At 33.7% G+C, this 26851-nt stretch overlaps 1 protein-coding gene across 1 annotated transcript in view; it reads left to right on the top strand.

Moving 5' to 3' along the window:
* The window catches only part of LOC111626485 (unconventional myosin-Ib-like), a 472422-nt gene that overhangs the window by 381816 nt on the left and 63755 nt on the right, over positions 1-26851 (top strand). The window contains exon 22 of the mRNA XM_023369864.1: positions 11033-11119. Coding sequence (XP_023225632.1) covers positions 11033-11119 — 87 coding nt within the window. The remainder of the gene's footprint in view (positions 1-11032; positions 11120-26851) is intronic.

The raw sequence follows: 26851 nt of genomic DNA, 5'->3' as shown, positions 1-26851 counted from the left end.
CAGTAGGAAAAACACTAAATTATGTAAACACTCACTTACTACCACACTACATCCATTTAATTTCTACACTCTCAGACATTCATACATTAATTTATGCTGGGGCAGTCACAGTAGTGACACACCATGGACTGAAAATACAATTGCAGACAGATACACACAAAACACAATTCTATCACAAGCCTGCCTGGCAGAGAAGAATAGAAACACAAATAAGTGACATTAGACAGCAATTAGGCAGGCTGACACAATACACTAAAAACAACATAACAAATAAATAAAACCTACTTACTCGAGCCTCTAACTGGTGTGTAGAAATACAAAAATTAAACAACTTTGTAAAAACAAATGTTTTCAAATACCTTCCCTGTCCTTCCTCAGGTAAAACGGCTGGATTCCTTATTCTAAAACACCATGATGCAATTTAAAAAAAAAAAAAAATTTGAATGATGATTTGATTTTGCGATGTTCATTGCGCATGCGTTGTATCTGTCATGTCCCCATCATTCAGAATCGTATTTACTCTTCTCATACATGTATGATGTACTATTTTTATTATGATTGTTACATGTTCTCATGCATCCTCCTACACCAACTAAATCCGTAGTAATCATTATGTAATAAGGCTTGCCAAGCTAACGAAAGAGCCATTTTTTCTCAGGAGTTAATGCACGTAGATGTACTGTGCACCTTATATATTTCTATTGCTTCTAGCCATTTGAGGTGTTCCATGTGTTTTGTTTTGACTATTAATGATGCCCTTGCGAAGTCTACATTGATGCCCAGTTCTGACGCATAAATCTCAAGTGACATGGTGGCTCTGTTGTACTGTATATTTGCTTTGTGTTCCTTAATCTTGGTCCCCATCGAGCATTTTGTTGATCCTATGTAGATCAAATCCCATCTCTCATCTCTCACCGGGATTTGGTATATGTCTGGCAATTTACTCAGGTCAGATGGGTCCTTTCCATTAAGTAACATGTCATATACCATTGGGGTTCTCCTGTATGCAATGTTGATCTTATGTTTTTTGGCGATAGATGCGTCAATGGATCTCAAGGCCAGGTTGTATGTAATCAGTATTCTTTCTACATCTATATCTTGGTTGCCTCCATGTGCCCTCGTCTGTGTGTTGAGGTTCATTAGTGTTCTTTTGTGGCGGTTCAAGATTTTTGGAATAAGATTTTGGTAGCTGTGAATATTAGCAATCCTCTCAATGTGGTTTAACTCATTATCAAGTGCCTCTCAAGTGGATGAATGAGTATATGCTCTTCTGACCAACGATCTAAAAGTGCCTACTTTATATTGAAATGGGTCACATGAATCACTTGGGATGCACATGGGCTTTGCAGACTGTTTACAATGTACTGTGGTATGGATGTCCCAATTTTAATATCAACATCCAAAAAATGAACATTAGAGTCACTGTGTTAATTCTAGGTTGATTCTAGGAACCAATCTAGCCTTGGTGCAGAAACACCAAGGCTAGACTGATTCCTCACATCTGTTGAGGGCATTGCAGTAGCCATGCTTGGGTTGGCGCTGCTTTTGCCACCGGTAACCAAGGGAGACTGTGGCCTATTTTTCAACATAACACCTAATTTAAAGAAACAACTCAAAAAACATTTTCAAGAAAATCAAAACACAAAACATGAACATCATAACACACATTACAGAATACATTGATACACTAATACAAAACATGTACACTATGAAAACAACAAAATAAGTTATTTACAAACAACAAAAAAAAACTTTTACAGACAAATTACTACCAAAACAAATACTGATACACAGCACAGTGGCACACCAACAGAAGAAGAACTCACAACTTATTGGTCTTTTCTTTGGTCCAGTGCTGTTACACACAATGCTGATGCAGGCTGGATCGAGGAGGAGAACAGAAACTTGCACAACATACCAACTATGCCCTGTGCTGAAATAAATGTACATGACATCCGCTACGCCGTGAACAGAACATACAACTGGAAGACACCTGGTGTAGAAAACATTCATAATTTCTGGTACAAAAAATTTACATCACTGCACCAGGAAATAGCCAAACATCTGACAATCATCACCAATTTAGAAGACATACCAAAATTTATTACTCAGGGCATCACCTACATGAAACCTAAAAATGACAACACCACAGACCCCATGCAATACAGACCAATTACATGTCTTCCAACACTATACAAATTATTGACATCCTGTATCGCAAACAAAATATACAAACGTGTTGAAGAACACGACATTCTTACAGAACAACAAAAAGGTTGCTGTAGAAATTGCAGGGGATGCAAAGAACAGTTACTTATAGATTCAGTCATTTTACGGCAAGCACACAAACAACACAGAAACATACACATGGCATACATAGACTACAGAAAAGCATTTGACAGCGTTCCACACAGTTGGCTGCTACATATTCTACACGTGTACAAAATACATCCATCACTCATTGCATTCTTCCAAAACACTATGCAGCACTGCAGAACAACACTACGTTTCAGGATTAGTAACACTTCCATACAAACAAACGAGATATTCATTAGGCGAGGAATTTTTCAAGGAGATTCCTTGAGTCCTCTGGTTCTGCCTAGCCCTAAACCCATTATCCAACATGTTAAACAACACGCAATATGGCTACAATATCAGACATGAAAAAACAACACAGTTTACACTGTCACATCTCATGTACATGCACGACATAAAACTTTATGCATCCACAGAAAAACAACTTCATCAACTCCTACAAGTCACGCATTCATACACTAAGGACATACAAATGGAGTTTGGCTTAGACAAATGCAAAAAAACTTCACATAGAAAAAGGAATCCTGAAGAAAGAAGATTTTGCACTTGGAAATGGAGACGTTATTGAATCCATGGAAGAAGGCAAGTTCTACAAGTANATCATTTGACTCATAGACTACAAATTAAGAACAAGTATATTTTTATATTTCCTTTATTTATTTCAAACAAATTAGTGTATGTTAAGAGAAGTATTATAATATTTCAATTAAAAAAATAGAAAGGTGGTAAAAATTTGCATTTGCAATCTTGGCAGATGTTAAAAGTGTGCTATCCACAAATAGCCTTAGTAGTTGCATATGTACAGTACTTTGTCATTTGCATTTCTTAGATGGACAGAAAGTACAAATTCTGCATCTGTTTGCCATACTTTTATTCATGTCTTCTGTGGGCTTTTCAATGTTTATTTTGATGGAATGTCTTAACTAAATTAATAATTATAATTTTTAGTAAATTGATAAATAATTTAGAACCTTCTGGAAAAAAGAAGAACTGGCCCAGGACGGGGTTTGAACCCACAACCTCCGCTTGCCGTGCGGTGCGCTTGCCAGTTATGCCACCCAGACCCTGAGCGAGTCCTCGCTTCCAGAAGTATATTTAGGCAATTGTTTGGTGATTTATTGTATACCACTCGGGCTTTGAGATGAGATCATTTAAATAATAACATATGTCGTCCCAGTACTCACATACTCTTTTGGAGTTATACATTGGACTCACACAGATCTCGAGCAACTCCAAAGGAATACAAGAACAACACTTACTAAGCATAAACAACATCATCCTAAATCCTCCACAGAAAGATTAACCCTTCCACGTAAAGATGGTGGACGTGGCCTGATTGACATAGTTAACATTCACTACAAATAAATACAGTCACTGCGAGAGTTTTTCTACAGGAAACAAGAAACATCACAATTACATAAAGCAGTAACTCTCGCAGACTGAAATAACACACCATTAAACTTACACTCACAACATACAGACTTGACACAACACATAAAAAGCATAGCACCATTAAGCAATTGTGGGCTCAAAAGGCACTCCATGGCAGGCATCCTTATGACCTGGCCCAGGATTTTGTTGACAAAACTGCATCAAACAGCTGGTTCGATCAGGAATGCTTCTTTGGGGAGACGGAAGGATTTATGATTGCCATACAGGATCAGGTCATAAATATTAAAAACTATAGAAAACACAAGATACAACACTCACAAATGACACATGCAGAAAATGTCACATCATGCTAGAAACTATACAACATATTACTTCTGGTTGCAGGCTCTTGGCACAGACAGATTACTTACATAGACACAATCAAGTAACAAATATAATACATCAAGAGCTTGCAAAGAAACACAAAATATTAGAAGTGCATGAACCATACTACAAGTATATACCACAAACAGTATTGGAAAACAACACACACAAAATGTACTATGACAGAGCTGTAATCACAGATAAAACAATTTACCACAACAGATCAGATATCACACTTATTGACAAACACAATAAAATCACATACATTATAGACATAGCCATTCCAAACACTCACAATCTACAAAACACATGCACTGAAAAAATTAGCAAGTACACAGAACTCGCCCAGGAAATAAGACATCTGATGGATAGGGTGCTTATTGTACCTGTTGTTCTCTCCTGTACAGGTGTGATACCACACATACTACACAAAAGCCTGGGAACATTACAATTGAGTAGAAATACATACATCACACTACAGAAGGCCACTATATTGAATACATGCCACATTGTTAGGAAATTCCTGAATACAGACACTGACACACTTATTTAATTTTTGTTTTTGGTTGCTATGCCTTGACTCTGGTCCGGCATAGTACACAGCCATTGGTGTGAACCAAGTACAATAACCCCAACGTAATAATAATAAGTGCAGACCCAAACAGTTAAGAGTTGAAGGTTGAAATTTGGTACACAGTTAGGCTACGTCACAAGAACATATACTAAGAAGGGATTTTTCAAAATTTCCTCTTCCCCTCACGGAGGATACTTTTTTGCTGATGTCGCTTTCTCTTAATTAATTATAACATTTTCAAAAATTGGGAAAGTATGGGATGAAAATCTATGCTTGCGTGAAGTTTCATGGTAAAATATCCCATGAAAACAAATCATAACACTTATGTCAAACAATTCACTTAATATGCAAATACAAATACACCCAATAACCTGATTTTTAAATTAATGCCAAACATTTGCTGAATTACATCAGGCTAAAATATTGGTACTATTAATAATTAAATGTCAAGTAATTTGTCCTAGAGAGGTGTTAAGTGCCATCTGTAAAGTTCTATATTATTTTTCCGACTTTTCCAACGATTATCGACATGACTGTGTGCCGGAAATAGCCATTCCCTAATGGGTACTTTACGCGGATTCGCGTTAGTGTGCCAGGCCTGGACTTTAAGGGTGCACTGAACTAAATAATGACAAAGTTGTCAGTAATAAATCAAATATTTAATAGTAATAACTATATATAAAATTTAGTAAAAATCAAATAACAATTTATTCAATGAAAATCAATAAGAATCAACCCGACAAAACTCAAATCAATCTATTTTTTAACTTAATTCTATTCCCCTTTGGAATTTGACAAAATTTCAAAATTTCAAAAACTTAATTTATGTGCAATAATTTTTATGAATTAATGATCCTAATCGTCACCTCAATATACTAGGAACCCTTTTCCTCAACTCTCAAGACTTTCTCTAATCTTCGATCCACAAATTGAATAACTTCAAAATCGCCTTGGAACTACTTTTATCCTATCGGACACCTCTCTCTCGTTTACTGCTACAAAGCTCACCAAGCTCGTTGCTAACAGAAGCTCACCTCGGTCATCTTCACTTGAGGTTCAGACTTTATACTGTGAGGTGATGTCACAATTCTGAGTGTGATCACTCCCCTTATTTACATACTTATTTGCTAACAATAAACTTTTTCTATTTGTCTGGCAGCCTATTTTCTGACAATACTCGCTAAACTTTTACATTATTCTTTTTGACAATTTTCGGGGTGTTTTTATTCTTTAAGGTTTAGCAAGGTCATAAGTTATGCTTGTGGGATCTTCTCCCCCCTTTTCTCGGTGAGGACTTACTTTTTTCTGCTCGGGTGTGCAAGTGTGCGCGAGTTTTTTCTATGGCGCTTTTCTCTCATTGGTGAGTTGGTTTCTCTTCTATTTTTAAGTTTCTAAAGTGAATGGTGAGGAAACCTTTGTCCCAACAAAACATAAGCCCAAACAAAAATATAATAAAAAGCAAAAATAAAAGCAAATAAAAATAATGCTCAGACTTGGTTCCTTACACATCTTTTGATAATTTAATACTTATAATTAAATTAATATTTAATACTTAGTTAGAAGGTTCTGGAAGAAAATTATTGGCCCAGAGCAGGACTCAAATCCATATTTCCCACTTATAGTGTGGATGCATTGTCAGTTACACTACCCTGATCTTCATCCAATTTACCAGAATTGTTAATTAAGTTTAGATATAACCATACTGAAGTCATTCCTAGTCAATTCCCAGTCCCATCATGAGATAACCAGTATGGTTATATCTAAAATTAATAGTTCTGAAAGTGCAGATCAGTTTGAGGTCTGGGTAGCATAACTGATAATGCATCTGCATGGTAAGCAGGAGTTGTGGGTTTGAGTCCTTCTCTGTCTCTGGTCCAATTCTTTTCTTCTAGAATGTTATAAATTAATTTTTAATAATTGATAAATTTAATAATTATAATTAAATTGAGAGATGATGCCTAATGCCTACCTCTAGGCCAAATTATATGACATTTAATTATAAGTAGTAGCATTATTTTAGCCCAATGTAATTCAGCAATCATTTGGCATTAATTCACTTATTATGCTACCTAATCAAAGAACTGTGAAATATAGTTGATCAGGTGATTCAAAGAAATCCTACTATGGTCACCCAGAGAATATGATGTTTGGCATGACTGTAAATGAATTCAAATGTATCAGAGAACTGGGATTGAGAAGAATCTGGAAAGTAGCACAGTTTTTGTTTAATGAAACTAAAACTACATGTTTATAATGACAAACCAAATGTCACAAACATAATTATAACTAAAACAATGTTATGTCAAAGTAAAAGGTATTGTGAGATATATTATGTTAGGGTTGACAAAGAGATCCAACCAAGATTGCAATGTAAAACAAACGTTTAACACAAGATTCATGTTACAATTGTAAATACTTGTAACAAATATTGTAACAAATACTTGTAACAAATGCCTTAAGTTATATTTAAACTACAGAAGACTGGAGTAAGAGGGAGGGAGGGAAGAAAAATGATAAGGGTTATGTGGGAAAGGCACCTCAAAGCCCAAAGTAGTAGATTGTGACAACATCATGTTCTTTTGGTATCCAAAAAAAGAATGGTATGATTAGGGTTTCTCAAACGGGATCCCGGGATCCCGGTTGTTTTTTTAACCCGGGAAATATTCCGGGAAATTTTTCTTATCCCGGGAAATCCCGCAAATTTCTTAAAAATTCACTTTTTTTCTTATTTTGTGTTAAGGTTGGGGAATTTTGCAAATAGAAAGCATAATTAACTCATTCACTGTCAGAATACATTTGTATTTATTAATTTTAAACCTACCTATTAGTTTTTTTTTAAATTTTTGCTCGTTATAGCATGTCACAAATGGTCAATAATCAATATATAGCTTATTTGTGGCAGGACTATAAAAATTCTTTACTTGTCGGAACCTGTAATATCTGGAATAATTGTGCTTACGCTGTCTTGAGTTTTAACCATGCCCAGTAGCTTCAATAAATGCCTGACGCCAGATTGTGCAAATTGGGCAAGGATACAAACGAGTACAAAGTCTGCAAGTATGAAGTTTTTCTTCATAAACCTGATTATTAAAGCCAAATGAATTGCCGAATTATCGAGCTCTAAGCTTGATGCCGCTATTAAAGCAGCCAAGGTAGACAAATCAAGAATACTAGAGAGCGAAAGAAGTACTACAATCTCGAAAACGAACTCGAAATCTTCCAGGCTACAGGTGAAAAAACACATAATATCTGTCTTCTCTTAAATGCATTAAACACTATTCCAATCACATCAATTGAATCGGAAAGGGCATTCTCGGTGGCAAGACTTTTCATTACTAAAATAAGAATTAGAGTGAGTTATCGGAGTATTGACCATCTTTGCTTTTTAAAATCTTATAAAAGTTTGCAATATTTTGTATTATATTTTATTTAAAAAACGAAAATTACCTTCTAAATTAGAAGTTCATTTTTTTAATTTTTAACTCAATTCAAAACATTTTTTTTGTTGTTGTTGTATGCAGTTTCCAGCAAACTTTAATTAATTTTTTTCTATTTGTGAAAATTTCTACGTTATTTAAAGGTAATTTTTATTATAGGCCTATAGACCTTACACAGCATTATTAATATGATTTTGGAGGTTACAGAACTTTAAAATTACTTTAAAAAATGGAAAATAATTATATCATTTGATTTCAAGATATTTTGTATACCTTAGAAATAATTAATTCTGTCCCGGGATCCCGGGAAACAGTTCACTTTTATCCCGGGATCCCGGGACAAGCAAAAGACCGGGAAATGAGAAACCCTAGGTATGATGTTAGGTGACCTTTCTTTTTATTTGTGAAGCTTTGTACAATTGTGAGTTAGCCGGGGTACAGATCCGTAGAATTTGTACCACTTAATTCGCACAGATTAAGTGAAATCTGTTCTCGGCAGTTCACAGATCAGAAGATCAGGTCTCTAGTCGAAGGATGACCTTAAGGGCGTTTAAAAGGGATCCAAAGTATGAGATTCAGATCCACGTCAGGATGATGACACCAGTTAATCAAATTTATTATACGCGGATTAACATGCATTTACGAATCAATATGCAGAGGACCAAACATTTTGACCCAGACATAATGTGATAGAGCCTCAAACATAAAATATTGAAAATTTAATAAACAAAAATAAAAAATTACAAAATCAAACTCTCAAATTATAATTATGGAATTTGCGGAGAGAGAGATTACATTTCTAGTTAAAACATACTACCTCAATAAATGTATATTTTCTTCTGTATTTCAGATTCTGTGCGAATGTTCTTATCTTTGGTTAGTTCTTCGGCAGCACTTTAATAAAGATTTTCTTCTATTTAGAAACTTAGAAATAACAAACTTTGTATGAACTACGGGAGTCAAAATATGGGTGTTAGCCATGGGGAGATAATATGGAATACGTCCTTCTCCTATGGAATTTCGTGGCATACTCCCCGAATGATACTAAAGAATCCCCTTTTTTGATGATTTTCTCCAATGAGAGAATTGTATTATTCCCACGTGTTTAGGAAGAGTGGTGGTTTACAGAGGGGTAACTGGACTGTATGTGACTCAAAATTTGTGAAGATAAGTGAAAACAAAAAAGATGTCGAACTTTCATTGAGAAGGAAGTCAGTTTTACCAGTTTCCTTCATTTTTAATTTAAAATTCTTTCATTTAAGTCAGAAATATTATTTATAACCTTTATGAATTTGACATCAATTTTCAATTAATAAAAGGGGAGTGTCCAGAATCTCACACAATCTTCTGGGTTACTACAACCTGATAATCTTCACATCTCTTTTGCTTGTTGAAAGTCACCTCCTTAAAAATTTTTCTATACATGCAAATTGTCCATTTCTGCCATCTACCAGTTACCATTCTTTCCCCTCCACTCCCATGGGTTTATTGCACACTAGGCAATGAACCCATGGGCAAACAAAAGAAAAAGACAAAGTTCTACAAATATTTATAAATAATAACTATTTACATATAATACATGGAAGGCAACTTCACAGTATTCATTCACTCAAAATTCCCTAACTAAACTTGAATGCTATAGGATTGTCCTTTTGATCAATTGGCAATCATGCAGTGTGACTGAACCACCTGCGATACATGATGTGTTGAATGAGGAACTGTGACCAGTGATACTCAAAAGTGGAGGAGAGTATTACCTGAAATAGAATTTCTCAAATTCCTCTCAATAGACTGTGCCATACACAGTCTATTGAGAAATGAGTGAAATTAGAAATTGAAGCATTAGCTGTATCATGTGATCCAGTTTCAAGAAATTGATCTTGTAAGTTTTTTTAAGTAATAAAATTATTTTTAAAACACGTTTGATTGAGTTATAATTTTCAATTATTTATTATTATCTATGTTAAAAATATGAATATATCAATATCCCTTAAATATGGAAATTTTAAAAGCTAGTAAGGTTGTATAAAAGTTTGAAAAACTAAAGTGCTGCATTTTAACAGTATTAGTCCTTAATTAACTACTACACATTTGGCTGTATATTCAAAATGTTTGAAATTGATTCCCTCAAGATATTGTCCAATAGGAACAAAATTTTGCAGTTTCTCTGAGAATCACAAAAGGCAACTTTCACGCACTAACTGATATTCTTATGCTTTTTTTTACTCTACCCTACCCTAATGTATAATATATATACAATAATACAAAACTGAATATAAAATATCCTCTTATTCATATTTAAATGAGTAAATATTGTTGTTTAAATTAGATTTGTAAATGGAATTCATTTACAAGTATAGTTTTAAAGTTCTTTAAAAATTTCTGGATATTTAGTCATTATAAAATTTATTTTATACTATTATTTAAATAATTTTCTAACAAGTATTAATTATTTTTCTTATAACTAATTGATTCTTCAAATAGTTTTGTATTTGAAATTATTACTCTATTGAACTTCTTCCATTTAATATAAAATATCAAAATTAAATTTTAAGAAAAAATAGTAGTATTTTCCTCAGAAATTATACTATCAATTACCAGAAGTGTGTTCATATTAATTTAAATTTTCAGAAAATACATCTCTAAAAATGTTTCATATGTACTGTACATAGAATATGCAATAGAACATTCTACTTGATTTCAAATGTTTAAACTTCTAAAAAATAAAGTTGAGATGCAATTTGTATAATTGCAAGATATTTATTATTTTATAAATAATAAAAAGTTAACATTTTTTATGTGAATATTTAATTACAATATATAATTTTAATTTAGATATTGCTGATGTTAGAATTACAATTATTAGATATTTGAAAATATTTTTTAATTTGGGACTTATTTATTATTAAATATAAAATTATCCATTAACAATTAATATTATGTTACTAAGTCAAGAGAAGAAGTTCGTGAAAGTGTGGAGGATGAAAGAGAGGTTTTGGCAACTGAAACTATCTACAACTACTACATGGGCTGGAAGGTGAGAGGTGACTGTCATTTGGTATTTTTCATCTTGCATTTCCAGAAGGGGCATGTACTAAGCTTAAAATTTAAAATATTATATACTTATTTTTTCTTTTTCTTTTTTTGTCTTTTAAATATAGTTATTAATAATTAATAAAATTTATAATTGTGTCTTACAAATATTAGAAATTTAACATTGTTTAACTTAATTATAGAATTTCTTACTAGAAATACATGAAAAGTTATATATTATTTATAAATAAGTAAAAGATATTCAAATGAAACATGTATTTATCAGCTCAAATTATTAATCCAATCAAATTATCAATAATATTCAGTTAAAAGTTCATATTTGAATTATTTGTTTTTTACAATAAAATTTTAATTCTATACTTAATGAATTTAAAACTATCCCAAAATCAAACATTTGCCTCAAAAGCTTTTGATTACTAACATTGTAAAAGCCTTGTTACATTTGCATCTAAGATATTTCTGCAATGTAAATGTAACAAGGTTCTTCCCATGAATATCCTGAGTGAACCTTCCAGTTTCTAAATAATTTGTAATCCTTATTTAATGAATTTAAATTTTAACATAAAGTAAATTGATTAAATTAACTTTGAAATTTAAGTTCATTGCTTTCAAATTGTACTATTATAAATTTCAACATTAGCGTGATTGAGGCCAAAGTTTTAAAAGTGAAAACGTGTACGTCAGATGTTCAGTGCTGTTTTCCTGTAAACCTAGAAGTTTGACAATGGTGTTTGGATAGTCAGTGGAATCATGCTCGACATTCCAAACACCTTTCAAAAATTCAAATTTGCATTCTGCTTTGACAAGTTTTAACGCTGTCTTCCTATACTTCTTGTAATAATCCACCGTGCCGTCATATTCTAATTGATGTACACTCCAAACACCATTGTCAAACTTCTAGGCTTACAGGAAGGCAGCGCTGAACGTCTAACATATACATTTTCACGTTTTAAACTTCGGCCTCAACCTCGCTATTAATTATAATACTTTTAAAAATGTAATTAGAAAGTATATTCACTGTATTTGCCATACAGCAGTAGATGGGGCCATTGGAAAGTTGAGAAATTTCCAGAAACACTGGGATTGGACATTGGAAGATTAAATTTTTATTATAAAATTATAATTAAAACTTAATATGTAAACCAAATTTACAACATACATAGGTACAGTACTTACTCAGAAATGTTTGTTTGACTCATATTGCTCTTTTACCTAGAATTTTTGTTAAGTTAATTAATTAATACATGCATATTGCCATATGCATATTATTACTATATGAAAATATCATATGAACTAGAAAGCTTGTAAAGCTTATCCTGACACTTGCTATTGCATATTAATATTTTTTAACTGTGCAATTGTTCAAGTAGTTTGCAAACAAGCTTTTTCAAAATTAAAATATGAAAAAAATAAATTAAGGTTAACCCTGACTGAATCTTGACTGGAAATATTTATGCTAATGAGCTACAAGAAGGGAAAATACCGCAGCTCTAAACAAATTGAGTCCCCTATTGTCAAAAAAATTATTTTAATGCATGAATATTACTTTTTATATCAAATTTATATAGGGAAATAAATTTTACTAGTCTTAAGCATTATTTCTGTTATATTTTGTTCTGAATTCCTTAAGAGTAGTATACCTGAATATTTTTAGCTTTTTCAATGTGATATAAAAATCTGTTCATTTTTTTATTTTTAGGTACTGTAAATATATGACTTTTTGTTATTATTCAACAATGAATAAACAACATATTTAAATATTTTTTTTTTATGTACTTAATTCTTGAGTGAAACATTTCTAAATAAAGTAGTCTGACCAGTCAACTTCTTCCCTTCATATATATAGGTGCCAGTGCTGACCTATGTATTTTCCACACTGCTTGAGCAAGTCCCATTTGCCCAAGCTGCCATGTTTAAATCTTTCTTTCCTATTTCCAGAAATTTTTTATTTCAATTAGTGGTGATTACTTTTCACTTGGAAAAGTTCAATATGTTAAAATTATTGGGAAAGTACAGTAAGATCCCACTTAACACTGCCATGTTTAATGCTGATTCAATATGACACGGTCTGCTTGAAGCCTAAAAAAGCTCAAAATTTACGCTGATTTAAATTATTGCAGCATTTCAGTGATTTGTATATAATATGATTATTTGTGAACCCAAACCAATCAGCAAAAGGTGCAAAAAGGTGTACTTTCTTTAAATCTATCTTTGTTTGGTGCAATTTTGGAAAAAATATAACATCATAGATGCCATAGAAAATGCTGACTTTGCTTGGCAAGAATTAACTGATAAATGCACGAAGTGTGGAAGAAGTTAAGAATTCTTGGATACCTTCAGCCATAACGAGAAGAGCCTATCACTGTATCGTTAGGTTGACCAACCTCAACCTAATTGATATAGCAGGACTAGGAGATATAGACGAACAGGATATTGAGGAGTTGCAGCAGGTTTCTGGTGAGAGCCTTACCAATGACGACCTTCAAGAACTGGCAGAACATAGAATTCATGTCGAACTGGAAAATAGAGATTCTAAAAACGAAGAACCCAAAAAATTTCTCTATAGATTTCCTTAGTAAAAGTTTGGTAAGATAACCAAAATTGTTGATCAAATTGTAGCGAATGATTCAGATTTTGAAAGGAGTGCTAAAGCAAAATGAGGCATTTTGGATGTGATCTTTTGCTATCGACATTTGCTTAAGGAAAGAAAAAAGTGACAAATGAAACATCACGACTTTATTGCAAAAGAACAAGAATTTCAGAAAAGTCAGGACATTCATCACAAAAAATGAACTTTACATTTCTGTATGCATATGTTTGTTATTTAACATATATTATTAAACAAATTAATATAAAAATAACTTAAAATTAAAGTAAAATTTTTAAATTTTTAGTCGCATGGTCCCTATCCCAATTTACTCTGTTAAAATGACCTCGTTTAACACTGTTTTGCTTAGCACCTTGTTGTCTAGGAATGCATCCTCCGTGTTAAGCGGGGTCTTACTGTACATCATTGCCAATATAATTTGTTCCACTTTTTGCATTTTGTCACTGTGATTCATTCTTTGTATTAACTAAGCTTAAAATTATTTAATATTTAATTTAATTTTAGTTTTTTTTGACATTTATTATTATTATTATTATTGTGTAGGTAGAGTGTGTCCTACTTGGCTTATGTGGCTTGGCTTATGTATTCTTCAATTATTTTATAAATTTTAAAATAACTACAGCATTTTAACTATACATTTATAAAATACTGTTTCAATAGAGAATGTGACTCTTGAATATTTCTGATAAGTAAAATATGGCTCCTATTGTGACGAGGTTTGGCCACCTCTACAATATATCCTTATAATTATACTGTTAGCAGATAGATATTTAGAATCTTATGCATTTTGTGACAGATGAAAGCCTTAAAATAAATATCTACTCCACTGTAGCCCTCTTTGGAAAATTTTATCCAATCCATAGGTGTGAAAAAAAAAATTATGAACAGACTTTTGTTTTTGAGACTTCAGAATTTTGGGCTGCAATTTTCAAATTTCAAATCTATAAATTTCTACTGCATCTGTCTGTCTGTTCTTCCTTAATCTTGAGAATGGAGTTAGATAAAAATCGAGACCAGATATGGAAAGCTTAAGGACAGGAGGCCATATGAGAAGGACATATGAACTTCTGGTTTGGATCAGAAGTCATGTTATTTCAATTTAAAAATTTCCTTTAGAAGGATCTTAGATAGATGACTGGAATGACTTTATTGTTATCAGGAAAAGTGTGATGTGCAGGGGAAAGGCACTACTAAAATGGGGAGCATATGTTATAAATTAAAAATATGATTAAAAATTGCAACCCAGCATTGTGATGATGTGACAATAAATAATTACTTGTTTATTTTTAGTGAAACACTAGTTTCTTTTGAACTTGTTAAATTTTTACTGGATGAAGAATTAATAATAATAATTGGTAAATCTTCAAGTTAAAAAATGTATAACTATTTAAGATGTCCTTTTAATAACAGAGTCAACAAAACCAGAATTTCTATTTATTGTAGTGTTATTTATTTATTCCGTGTAATGCTATCAGTCAGTTATTATTTTAAATATAAATGAGTTTCAAAGTGATTACAACAAGTATTTTTTTTTTTTTTTATCTGAATACATTTAATGCAAGAAATTGGAGAAATTTTCTGTTTTTGATAAATGCAAATGTTATATACAGTCAAACCTGTCTAAACTGGAGTCAGGCAGGTCCAAAATATCATTCCAGCTTGAACAGGTGTCCGACATCTAAAATGACTTTGTCTATGATGAAAAACAAAACTCTATGAAACAGAATCAATTTTTTTTCAAATTAAAATTAAACATGTAACATAATATATTCTATATTATGTTTTATATTTTTTATAAGTGTCAAACTTATATTTCCAATTTTAATGCACAAGTATTAACTTTATATATTTGTTACATAATGTTTAAGCATTTATTGAGTAACTATTTACTGAAAATAATCATTAATTTTTTTTGAGTCTTTTAATTTTAAAATCTTCTTCTTTTCCATTACTGTCTGTAGTTCCAAAAGACTTTTTAACATAAGAGTATATTCTATTTGTTGTGCATACAGTGATATCCCGACTTACGCGAACCCGGAGTTACGCGATTTTCAAATCTCGTTGATTCGTCTTTTGTTTGAGCACCGCGCAACTCTTGATTACTCATTCCCTCCACACTATTGTTCAACTTACATGTTCGGACATGTCGCGCGGAATTGACACATAGTTACAATTTATTTTGTGTTATTTATTTCTGTGTTTGTTATATCTACGGAGACTCGAGAGACTCTATGTGGTGATTTCTTGTAACAATGAACGAATCAAAAGATGAGATAAGATTAACGAGAGCATTTATTAGCTTACATACATCCGACTTGGATTTTACACACATTGAGAAATTATACCCCGACTTACGCGAATTCGACTTACGCGGTTATTGCTCGGTCCCACCTATCGCGTAAGTTTGGGGTATTACTGTATTTTTCTAATGCAATAATTTTTTGAAAGCATCAGTAAAACAACTTATTTTTCTGTTTTCTCAATATCCATCACTAAAATATGTGAAATATAAAAAATTATAGTATAAAGCAAGCTTAATTAAACTTAATAATTTTTACATAGTTTAGTGATTGCTCCATTTTGGGCATCTAGTTCCATTTCTTTTCCTGAGTATTATTCAAGGTAGCATCTAGAAGTTTATCAATTGTTATATCATTCACAACTGCAAGATCTTTGTCTATATTAATGTGGTGGTTAGGTGTTACATCATTTTCATTCAATCCCTCCATTAAAGTCTTAATTTCTCATGATAAATCTGGTTCTTCTATTTCTGTTTCCTTTTCGTTTAAATCAAAACATGTGTTTCTAAAACAGTTCCTTATGGAGTTGTTGCAAACATTTTTGTGAGCATCTGATATCCATCAAACAGTGTCCAATACAGAAATTTTACTAGATAATTCAGATATGGAATTACATGACCCCATATTAACACAAATTGATTGCTGCATTTGTTTTCCATAATGTGCTTTAAAATTTAGCTATTGGTATTCAGATGCAGAAAACATAATGTTGGATAAATGTAATCATGGATGGCATGCAAATTATCCACACAGAGGAGAACATGCCTTTTCTGAATTTTCATTTTTCTGTTTAAAGAATTGAGCCATTTTTTCATTATAATCAAAGTTATCCATGCTTTCTTGTTTGCCTTCCAAGTAACAGGTAGTTTGTGAATATTTAAGTCTTAGATGTGGTGGGGAAGATTTTTTTATGACTAGTAGCTTTTCCATTGTTCCATCAGCAAAAGTGCACAAGAAATTTGTGAGTTTTTCTTTTGGTTGCTTCCCACAGACACAATTAGCTTTTTATAAACTCAGTTTTGTTTGGGAGAGCTCAAAGAAACAGGACTGTTTCATCACAATTAGTAATGTCTTTTGGCTCATAGTCTTTAGTTAATTCAGTCAATTTCTGCTTCCAGTCTTCTACTTCTGTCAGGTCAACATCTTTAGCTTCCCCACAAATTTGCATGAAACTTATTTCATGCCAAGCTCTAAAGCTTTCAAGCCAACTATTAGAAGCATTGAATAACTCATTCTTCAAATATATGATAATTCTGGTTTTCTTTTGTAGAATAGGTCTTGTAATTGGAATAATATTTGGTCTTGCATTTAGAAACAATTCATATGCTATTCTGTTAACAGTTTCATTTCTAGTTTTTCTCATTTTATTTTTGAATCTCCCTAACATTTAATACATTGCCATTCTCCTTTGATTTTTTTCGTAGAAATTTCATAAACTTGTATAATTGATAATGTAAAGTTGCAATACATTATGAGAATTTTTGTAAGCTAACAGTAAGACTAAAAATAGAACACACAAAATGGCATTATCAGACTCATAGTTTTTGTATGTTATTTATCCTCGCTTCCATCTTAAGCAGATTATTTTATCATTGCATTAATCAGTTTCTGGCTTATGCAATGAACACAAGTGTAATGAATTCACAGTTATAATGAGCAAAATGCCATAACAATATGAATTTGTTCATATTTCCATGTGTTTTCTTGTGGTTGTAACAAATGTACTTCACGGATATACCGAGGGAATTTTCAGTTACAATACAAACATGTAAACATTCTTAATTGTTCCAAGTAGTAGGAAATGTGGTACTGAATTTCTGGAAGAGAGAAAACCAAAAGGATTACTTAGTTTCATGATCACTGGATAATTAGTTTTACAATCTACATGAATTAGAGGCCTATTTATCACTTAACTTTCTTTTTGAAGACCATTCCGCTTTTTCTTGATTAACTTCTGGCACTACTCTGCAAATTTACCTAATTGTCACTATGATTGTAAAATTATCATATACTTTAGTTAGAAATGAACCCTTGTTTGAAAAAGATGTTTGTGAATAAAAGAAAATGTCTCTCAGTGTATGAAAAATGTGAAAATTATTTGTGAGTTAGAAAGTGGTGCTAAAAATGTTGAAATGTGTAGAAAGTATTCTTTGTCTTCTTTGACAGTATCAATGTTATGGAAAAATAAAGATATCTACCTATTAGCACTGGAGAAAAATATAACCAAAACAAAAAAAATTAGAAAGTATGAGCATGAAAACATTGATCAAGTACTGTTTCAAAAGTTTAGTACACAAAGAAATACTGGATCTTCAATAGACAGACTGATCTTGAAGGCTCAAGCACTAATATTTGCTAGACAATTTGGATGCAAAAGTTTTGATTGCAACAACAGTTAGCTGAATTGATTCAAAAGCTGACATAACATCATTTATTCAAAAATTAGTGGAGAATCTCGATCTGCTAATTCAGTAACTGCAAATGAATGGATTGACCGTGTCTGGGCAGAAATGAGAAAAGATTTTAATGACAAAGATATCTTCAATGCTGATGAAACGGGAACTTTTTATAATCTGACACCTATTTGTTTAAGTTCAAAGGGGAAAATTGTGTTGGTGGGAAAAAATCAAAGAATTGCTTGATGGTGCTTGTATGTACAAATATAACAGGAATCGATAAGAAGAAACTGTTAGTTATTGGAAAATCATTAAAACCATGGTGTTTAAAAATGTAAAGAATCTTCCTGTAGATTATATTGTGAACAAAAATTTCTTGTTTCTTGCTTATATATTGTGAACAAAAAGCCTGGATTACTTTGGATATTTTTTGGCAGTACCTAAGTGATTGGAATAAGGAACTATTCAAAAAGAAAGAAAAAATAATAATAATTATTGTTAGTTGATAACTGTCCAGCACATTGCCAGATTGAAAATTTGTCCAGTATCAAGTTAGTATTTTTGCCTCCCAATGTCACATCAATTTTACAACCCATGGACATGGGTGTAATCAAAAGTTTGAAAGGATTTTATAAAAGTTTTATAGTTTTATATTTAATCCATCAAAGAGAACAGAAGTTTAATGAGTTTATGTTGATATTGGATGCCATAAATTAAGTGATGCGTGGAACAATGTTACTTCAACAACTATAAGACTGTTTTAAAAAACTGAAATTAAATATAAATGAAATTTCAATGTCATATGCTGATGATGAAAATGAAGAGCATACCTTTATCTGAATGGTTGCGATGCAATAACATTAACAATTTTAATAATGACATAATGAATTTTTATGAGTCAATGACAATTTGGTAACTAGTGATATTCCTACTGAGAATGACATGAGCTGTGCTGAATAAAGATGACGGTAACAATGATGATGGTGGTGATGAATGCAATGTTAATACAATAAGTGAAATAGGACCAAAACCAGTGCCAACAATTTCTGAAGCTCAAGAGGCAATAGATACATTGGTCATGTTTTTTGAAGGAAACAAAGTAAATAATGAAACTTTCAACACATTGAGTACTTTAAGAGGGAATTTGAGGAATATGAAAGTGAAATCTTTAAAGCAATCATCAATTTTAAGCTTTGTACATAAAAAGATTAACTAAAATTGGGCATATTATTAATTATTATACTATTATCTTTAATTACAAAACAATAAATTGATTAATATTAATTATTTTGTAGTTTATTATAACTATTAATAAAAAAAATGGTATAATGTAATTTATATATTTTTTATAATCAACTTATTTAAAATTAAAAATTAAAAGATAGATTTCACTAATTACACTGGGCAACAAAAAAAAAAATGTTTTTGAATGTTTCCTTTATTTCATGAGTGAAATCTTACTAATTTTGGAGTGAGAAAATTGAATATGACAAAGAAAAATTTTTATTAGCTCTAGTTTCTGTGGTAAACAATAGGTGATTTTAACAGCATAAGAGAAAACGATACATTTTAATTACATATGCTAACAACATTGAAAGTGCTTTTGAATTTTTTTAAAATTACAGTAACATTCTAAGAGTTCTAAATTAATAGAAGAATACCTGGCAGGTGGTTTGGTGTGAAGAGAATCATGTGGTGACTTTATGAGATCATTTTCTTTTGGCTTGCCTCTTGTAAGTGAGTTCTGGTGCATCCCTACACACAGACCAGCAGTAATCCACAAGCAATGTTTTATTCCAATGGCCCTGATATCTTTGTTCCAATACAGAAATATCCTGGTGGAATCTTTCCTCATGTTCATCATTGACAGCTGCACAACTAGGAGGGAAAAAGTCTAGGTGGGAATGGAGAAAATGGATTTTGAGGGACATGTTGCAACTAGGACAACTAGGAGGGAAAAAGTCTAGGTGGGAATGGAGAAAATGGATTTTGAGGGACATGTTGCAACCAAGCTGATGATATTTTTTCAGAAGTATTGTCACCAGTTGAGTATTGTACATATTGAGTATAGTTATCGTCTCTTTCGTTGCCTAAAAATCCACGAAAAACTCCCTTTAAGGCTTCTCAAGCTTCCTTTTCTTTTCCCTCCAAAGCTTGGTCAAACACGGGATCCTTTATAAGGTTTCAAATTTGTGGCCCAACAAAAATACCTTCCTTAACCTTTGCATCACTCAATCTATGAAATTTGTCTCTTAAGTACTTAAATGCCTGTCTTTTCTGGTTCATACCTTTGACAAAAGTTTTCATTAAACCCAACTTGATATGAAGGGGTGGAAGAACATCTTTTGGGTCCACGAGAGGCTCAGCAATGATATTTTTCTTGGTAGAGTCAAGATTTCTTGCAGTCCAGTCTGCTTGAATGTAATGTAATTTCCTATCCCTACTGTCCCACATACATAAAAAGCAACATTATTTAGTGTATCCCAGTGGCATTCCTAAGAGTACAGTGATGATTGCCACATATTTTCCACTTGTGCTCAGCATAATTGATTGAGTCAAGGAGGGCTGTCATGTTTGCATAAATATATATTCTATAATAAGAGTGTAGTTTTATTATATTCTGATCTCAGGAGTTTTACAGGAAAAACATCAACGGAAATTTGAAATAATTGAAGATGCACTATTTTGTAATGAAACGTTTTTTTACAAATGTTACTATAAAACCTCTCTCATATATTTTGTATAATTTAGATTACGTCAATCATTTTAAATTATAATTTAAAATGAATAAAAGTTTTAAATCTTTTGCGGACCATATTTTAGCTCTTGCGGACCACTGGTTGGGAACCACTGCTCCAAAGCAAGAGCTAATCGGTCATTTTTGTAGTGATTTTTTAATTCAGCAGATGAAAATACATAAGAATATGCTAATTTTGAGCCTGAAACAAAATCATTGTTGTTCAGTGTTATTAGTGGCGCCATTACAAATTTTTCCACCTGTGGGACACCCTCTACATGTTTGTGCCTGAAGCAGCTGCCCATCCTCCCCCTAGTTATATTATTGTTCTTCATGGATGTAATGAGTAACAGTTATAATGAGGAAATCTTGCTGGTCCTCTAATGCTCATTATAACAGAGTTTGACTGTATTAGCAAAACATTTGCTCCCAGGGAGGACCCCAGAGGCCAGGCAGTACGAGAGTTTTTAGAAGAACAGCGACTATACTCATTGAATACCAGCAACCTCCCTACATACTTTTTGACAACCGGGAAAAGCTGGATCGATGTTTGCCTCACCAGCAGCTCCCTCTTAGGCAACATTGGCACTTGTTACATCATTGACCAGGTCATGGAGAGTGACCACCATTACATCAGAGCAGAAATTGAACATACTATCCGGCCTGCTAACATGACTGAGAAAAAGCAAACAAACTGGGAACTATACGGACACATCATCCAAGAAACCTGGAAATCAAGACCATTCATTGAACTGAAAACCAAAGAAGACTTAGACATACTAATAGAAGAACTTAATGATGTCCTACATGAGAGCAACCACTGTTAAAGACCATAATAGTGAAATTCCATGGTGGAATATTGAGTTACAAAAAACGAGACAGAATGTGAGGAAAGAAAAGGGCCTATCGGAAAACTTCAGATCCTACATAGAGGGAGGCCTTCTGCATGGAATATAGTAGAGCACAGAAAGAGTATAAGAAACTCATCAATAACAGCAGAACCAATTCATGGACAGAATTCTGCAAAACTAGTGGCAACCAAAATCCATGGAGTAAACCCTTTAAAGTGGTTTTCAATAAATATAAACATTCTCAGGTACCAATTACAGTAAGAAAAGGGGACTGAAACTTTACACAAGACAGTTACAGAGACTTAGAATTATCTATTGTCTGAGCTCTTTCCTACAGACCAGACGGAAACAGACAATCACTATCACACAACCGTGAGGGAGAAGTGCCCACTAGCTCTGAAGACAGCTATTTCGCTGAAGTTAATGTCCAATTCTAAGCTTTACAGGAAATTAACTGGAAGAAGGCCCTAGGCCCAGATGGCATAACAGGCAACATGGCTAAGCATGCATTTAGAGTAATACCATCATCTATGGTTGTTATCTACAATAAATGTCTAGAACTGCAATATTTCCCCAAAGCATGGAAGCGTGCAGAGATAAAACTTATACATAAAACACAGTCAGGGCATCCTTCAACATCAGAAGATTATTGTCCTATCTCGCTGTTGCCAATACTTGGCAAAATCCTGGATGATCTACTTTCAAAAAGGCTGGAATTTGTAATAGAGAAATCAGGTTTTCTACATAACAACCAACATGGCTTCTGCAAACACAGGAGCACCATAACTGTTCTACAACAAATGCTGGGGATCATTGACAATGCAAAAACCAATAACAAACATGCTGGCCGTGGCAATTGACTTTCGAGGGGCCTTTGACCATGCATAGTGGCCGGCCATCCTCAAGGTTCTGGAAGAAATTAAATGCCCTAGGAATATATACAGGCTTTACAGAAGCTTTCTATCAGAAAGGAAAGCCAGCATTACAACTGGAACCAGCAGCATCATCAAAAATGTAAACAGAGGGTGCCCGCAAGGGTCAAGGTCGGGGCCCATCTTGTGGCTGGCATTGTACTTTCAAACTGCAAGACACACCTCTGAGAGATACCACGATAGATATCGTTGGATTTGCAGACGACACACTAGTTCTTATGGCACATAAAAATCAAGAAGTTCTGCAGGTTGAAATGAATAAACTTCTCAGTAAGATAAATCAATGGGCTGAAAAAAAAAATTTACTTATAAATCCCGCAAAATGTGCCTGTATCACATTTCCACGACTTCACCCTCTGGTTAATAGGCCTGCCATCAAACTTTCTGGCCAACGTATAAAATATAGCACAGTCATTAAATACAGTAGACTCCCCTATAAAACGGGTTCATATAATTCGGATTCGTATATAACAGCAAAAAAATTGTGACCATATTTGTATAAACACGCTAAAAAAGACTACTATATAACGGTAAAACGTCATTGCCGACTCATGTCGCGACAGGATTGGTCGAATCTAGACGAATAGAGGATATTGCACAAACCATTGAGTTTAAACGAGCAGCGGACCTACTAAAAACCATTTATTATTTAACGGCCATAAAAATTATATTTATATTAATGATGTCGTCAAAGTTCAGCAATTTTTTCGCAGAAAAATAATTTATCAGGAAAAACACACGCCCCCGTTTGACATGCTTCATGACAAAAACAAGCTTAAGCAATGGCGTTATCGAACGGTGCACACTCGGTAAGTAATTCTACAATTTTTTGTTTATAGCATAGTTTATATGGATTATTCCCAAAAATTTATATGTGTTTTGGAAATGTTGAGTCAAATTAGTCTAGAATCGGTTAATTTTATGGAAGAAAACCTTTCAAACTGCTGTAGTCCGTAAACTGCATACGTGCCGGGCTGTGATTGGCTCATGTATTTAAGGACTCATAGAACATCAATTTCATAAAGAATGGAACATATCTACCGTGTTATAGGGGGTCAACTGTACCTGGGAATAAACATTGATGAAATGTTAACCTGGAAGCCACATGTTGAACATGTCCACAGCAAGGCCATCACTCTTGCACATTCCTTCAGGTGCATTTCTCAGAATACATGGGGGATCAACTCTAACACTAGCCAGACCATTTACTGGTATGCCATCGAGCCTGCACTCTCATACAGGGCAGAGGTCTGGGGAAAAGTGGCTACTAAGCAGAATATCAAGAGGAAACTATTATCAATACAACGCATGAGCCTTATCTCTATTGCGTAGGCCTACTGGACAAGCCCTACAAATGCTTCACAGATAATTACAAACATACTGCCTCTTGACTTACATGTCTTAAAAATTCACTGGAAACATCAACTTCTCAGACAACCAGCTGATGGTTTGCAGACTTCCAACCACCTTCTGTTAATAAGTGACCTTATCAGGGACATTAAACAATATGGCCTTGACACAGCACAGAGGAGCAACATCATATATCCAGCAAAGCCATACCCAGAAATTAAGGAGAGTTGGGAAGATAGCAACAGTGGATACAAAATTTTCTGCAATGGGTCAAAGTCAACAGAAGGTGTAGGATGTGCTGTGGTGGTGTATAACAAGTACGACAGGTTCTATCTTCCAAGCTAATTACAAACTCAAAGAACATTGCTCAAATAACCAGGCAGAGAGCCTGGTTATTTGAGCAATGTTCATTGTATTGATAATGTTGTAATTGATAAATGTTGTATTTAATGTTGTATTGATAATAGTTTCCTCTTGATATTCTGCTTATTAGCCACTTTTCCCCAGACCTCTGCCCTGTATGAGATTGCAGGCTCGATGGCATTGATGTTATTTGGCCATTCTCAGGGCTCTCTCCATTACATAAAAGACAACCCAAGACTACATGATAAGACAATCAATATATTCAATGACAGCAAAACAGCACTGCTCAGTTCAAACAGTTACAAACGAGACTGTATATTGTTCAAGAATCCATCAACCATCTCAAAACACTGCAAAGAAAAGGAGCAACAATTTACTTTCACTGGGTTAAGGGACATTTAGGAGTTAGCGGAAATGAGTGGGCAGACCTGTTGGTGAAAAGGGCTGCAAGGTTGGACATGACCATCTTACTAAGCACTCTTCTGACAAGCCTCATTAAGACCAAGTTAAACAACACCATAATGCAACTGTGACAACACTGGTGGGAATCAGAGGATACAGGCCAACACGCCTTCGAGTTTCTATCGAGTGTTATGGACAGACAAACTATGAACTTCTACCAGCTCAACTTCGCCACCTCACAATTCATTATAGGCCATGGAAACTTTCGAGCATATCTAAAACGATTTCTTAATAAAGAAGACTCAAAATGCCTCTGCTCTATGGATGAGGACCAAAATGCAAAGCACATAATTTTCTTGTGTCCAAAATATAAAGTAGAAAGAAGGCTTCTGGCAGGCACCCTGGCTGATATTAGCTTTCACTGGCCTTGCCAGATGAAAGATTTCCTTACCAATCACAGGACCCTCCAAGCTTTCGAAACCTTCATCAGGGCAACAGACATCTTGAAGTCAGCTAGGTAAGCAACCCTCCTGGTTACAATCAATTCGGGCTTGGCATCTGTGAAGGTCTGCTCTGGGACTATGTGTCTCCGGCTGCCCCTAATTTTTCTGTGCCTCACGGCATTGCAGGGTAGGCTTGTAACGTTACATGGGCATAAATTGTGGCACTGTTCTTTGTTTTAAGATGGTTGGTGTCTTAACCACCCTTTGGTCGCGCACCACTGGAGCTGAAGGGACAATGTCATTGTCCACAGTCCCTTTACGAGAGAATTTGTCTCTCACGTTTTTGTACCCTCCAAGGTCATGGAGGTTCTTGATAGAGGATGGCCATATGCCTTAGTTTGTGTGCAGGCCCTTTGGCAAGGTAGCCGTTAAGGGCCATTTTGCCCGGTTTGGGATGTTTTTGTACAAACGGTTGCTTTCTTTTGTTTCCTCCAAAGGCATGGGGGATTTGTCTGTCTTTTCCTCTAAGGGGTTGTACATTCGCAGGTATGTGTTTGCAGGCCCTTTGGCAAATTAGCCATTAGGGGCCTTTGCTCCTGCTTACAGGCTGGTTTTTGTACAAACGGTTGTTCTTTTTCATTCCCTCCCATGGTATGGAGGATTTGTCTACACTTCCATTCGAGTTGTACAGTACATTCATGCGTGATTGTTTGTTGAGCTCCAAGACAAGTCAGTTGTAATGGGGCTCCTACTGCCTCAAAATAGAGACAGTTATACTGTATACCACTGTATTTTGGCTATTTGTATTTTTTTTTTGTGTTTAATAAATGGCACTCGGCAGATGCTCTGAGATGTCATATTTCACTCTTTCCTACCTGCCTTTCTCTTCTCTTCACTCTTCTCACTTCTACTGTACTATAAGTCTTCATCTTTCCTTTTCCAAGGCTATACCTATTGGTGGTTGCCTTCTAATCCTTTAGTAAATGTAAAAAAACAACCATATTCACATTGGTAAAGTGGACAAGGCAGTTTTTAAAACAATGTCAGGCTTCCTCACATTTTTCTCTTCATCTGAAAAGTAAAATTTGTTTGTCCTTTGCAGTCACTTCTATTATTTAACAATGAAATTCCCAGGCAAATATGCAATTACAATTTTTGCAGCAGAATGTTGAGTGCTGTTCTTAGTTTTTTCAAAAATCTTTGTCTGAATAAAATCATCCACATTATTTGTTATTGAAGGGGCTTGCTGCATCATCATTGATGAGATTCAAAGAAAAGTCATCATCATAAGGCTATCTGTTTAATTCATTGGCTCATCACTAGATTCTCATTC

Source organism: Centruroides sculpturatus, unplaced genomic scaffold (genome assembly GCF_000671375.1).
Source record: "Centruroides sculpturatus isolate CEXI.00-Female unplaced genomic scaffold, Cexi_2.0 scaffold318, whole genome shotgun sequence".
In the NCBI taxonomy this organism is placed as follows: Eukaryota; Metazoa; Arthropoda; class Arachnida; order Scorpiones; family Buthidae; genus Centruroides; species Centruroides sculpturatus.
This window is presented reverse-complemented; position numbering and strand designations above follow the sequence as displayed.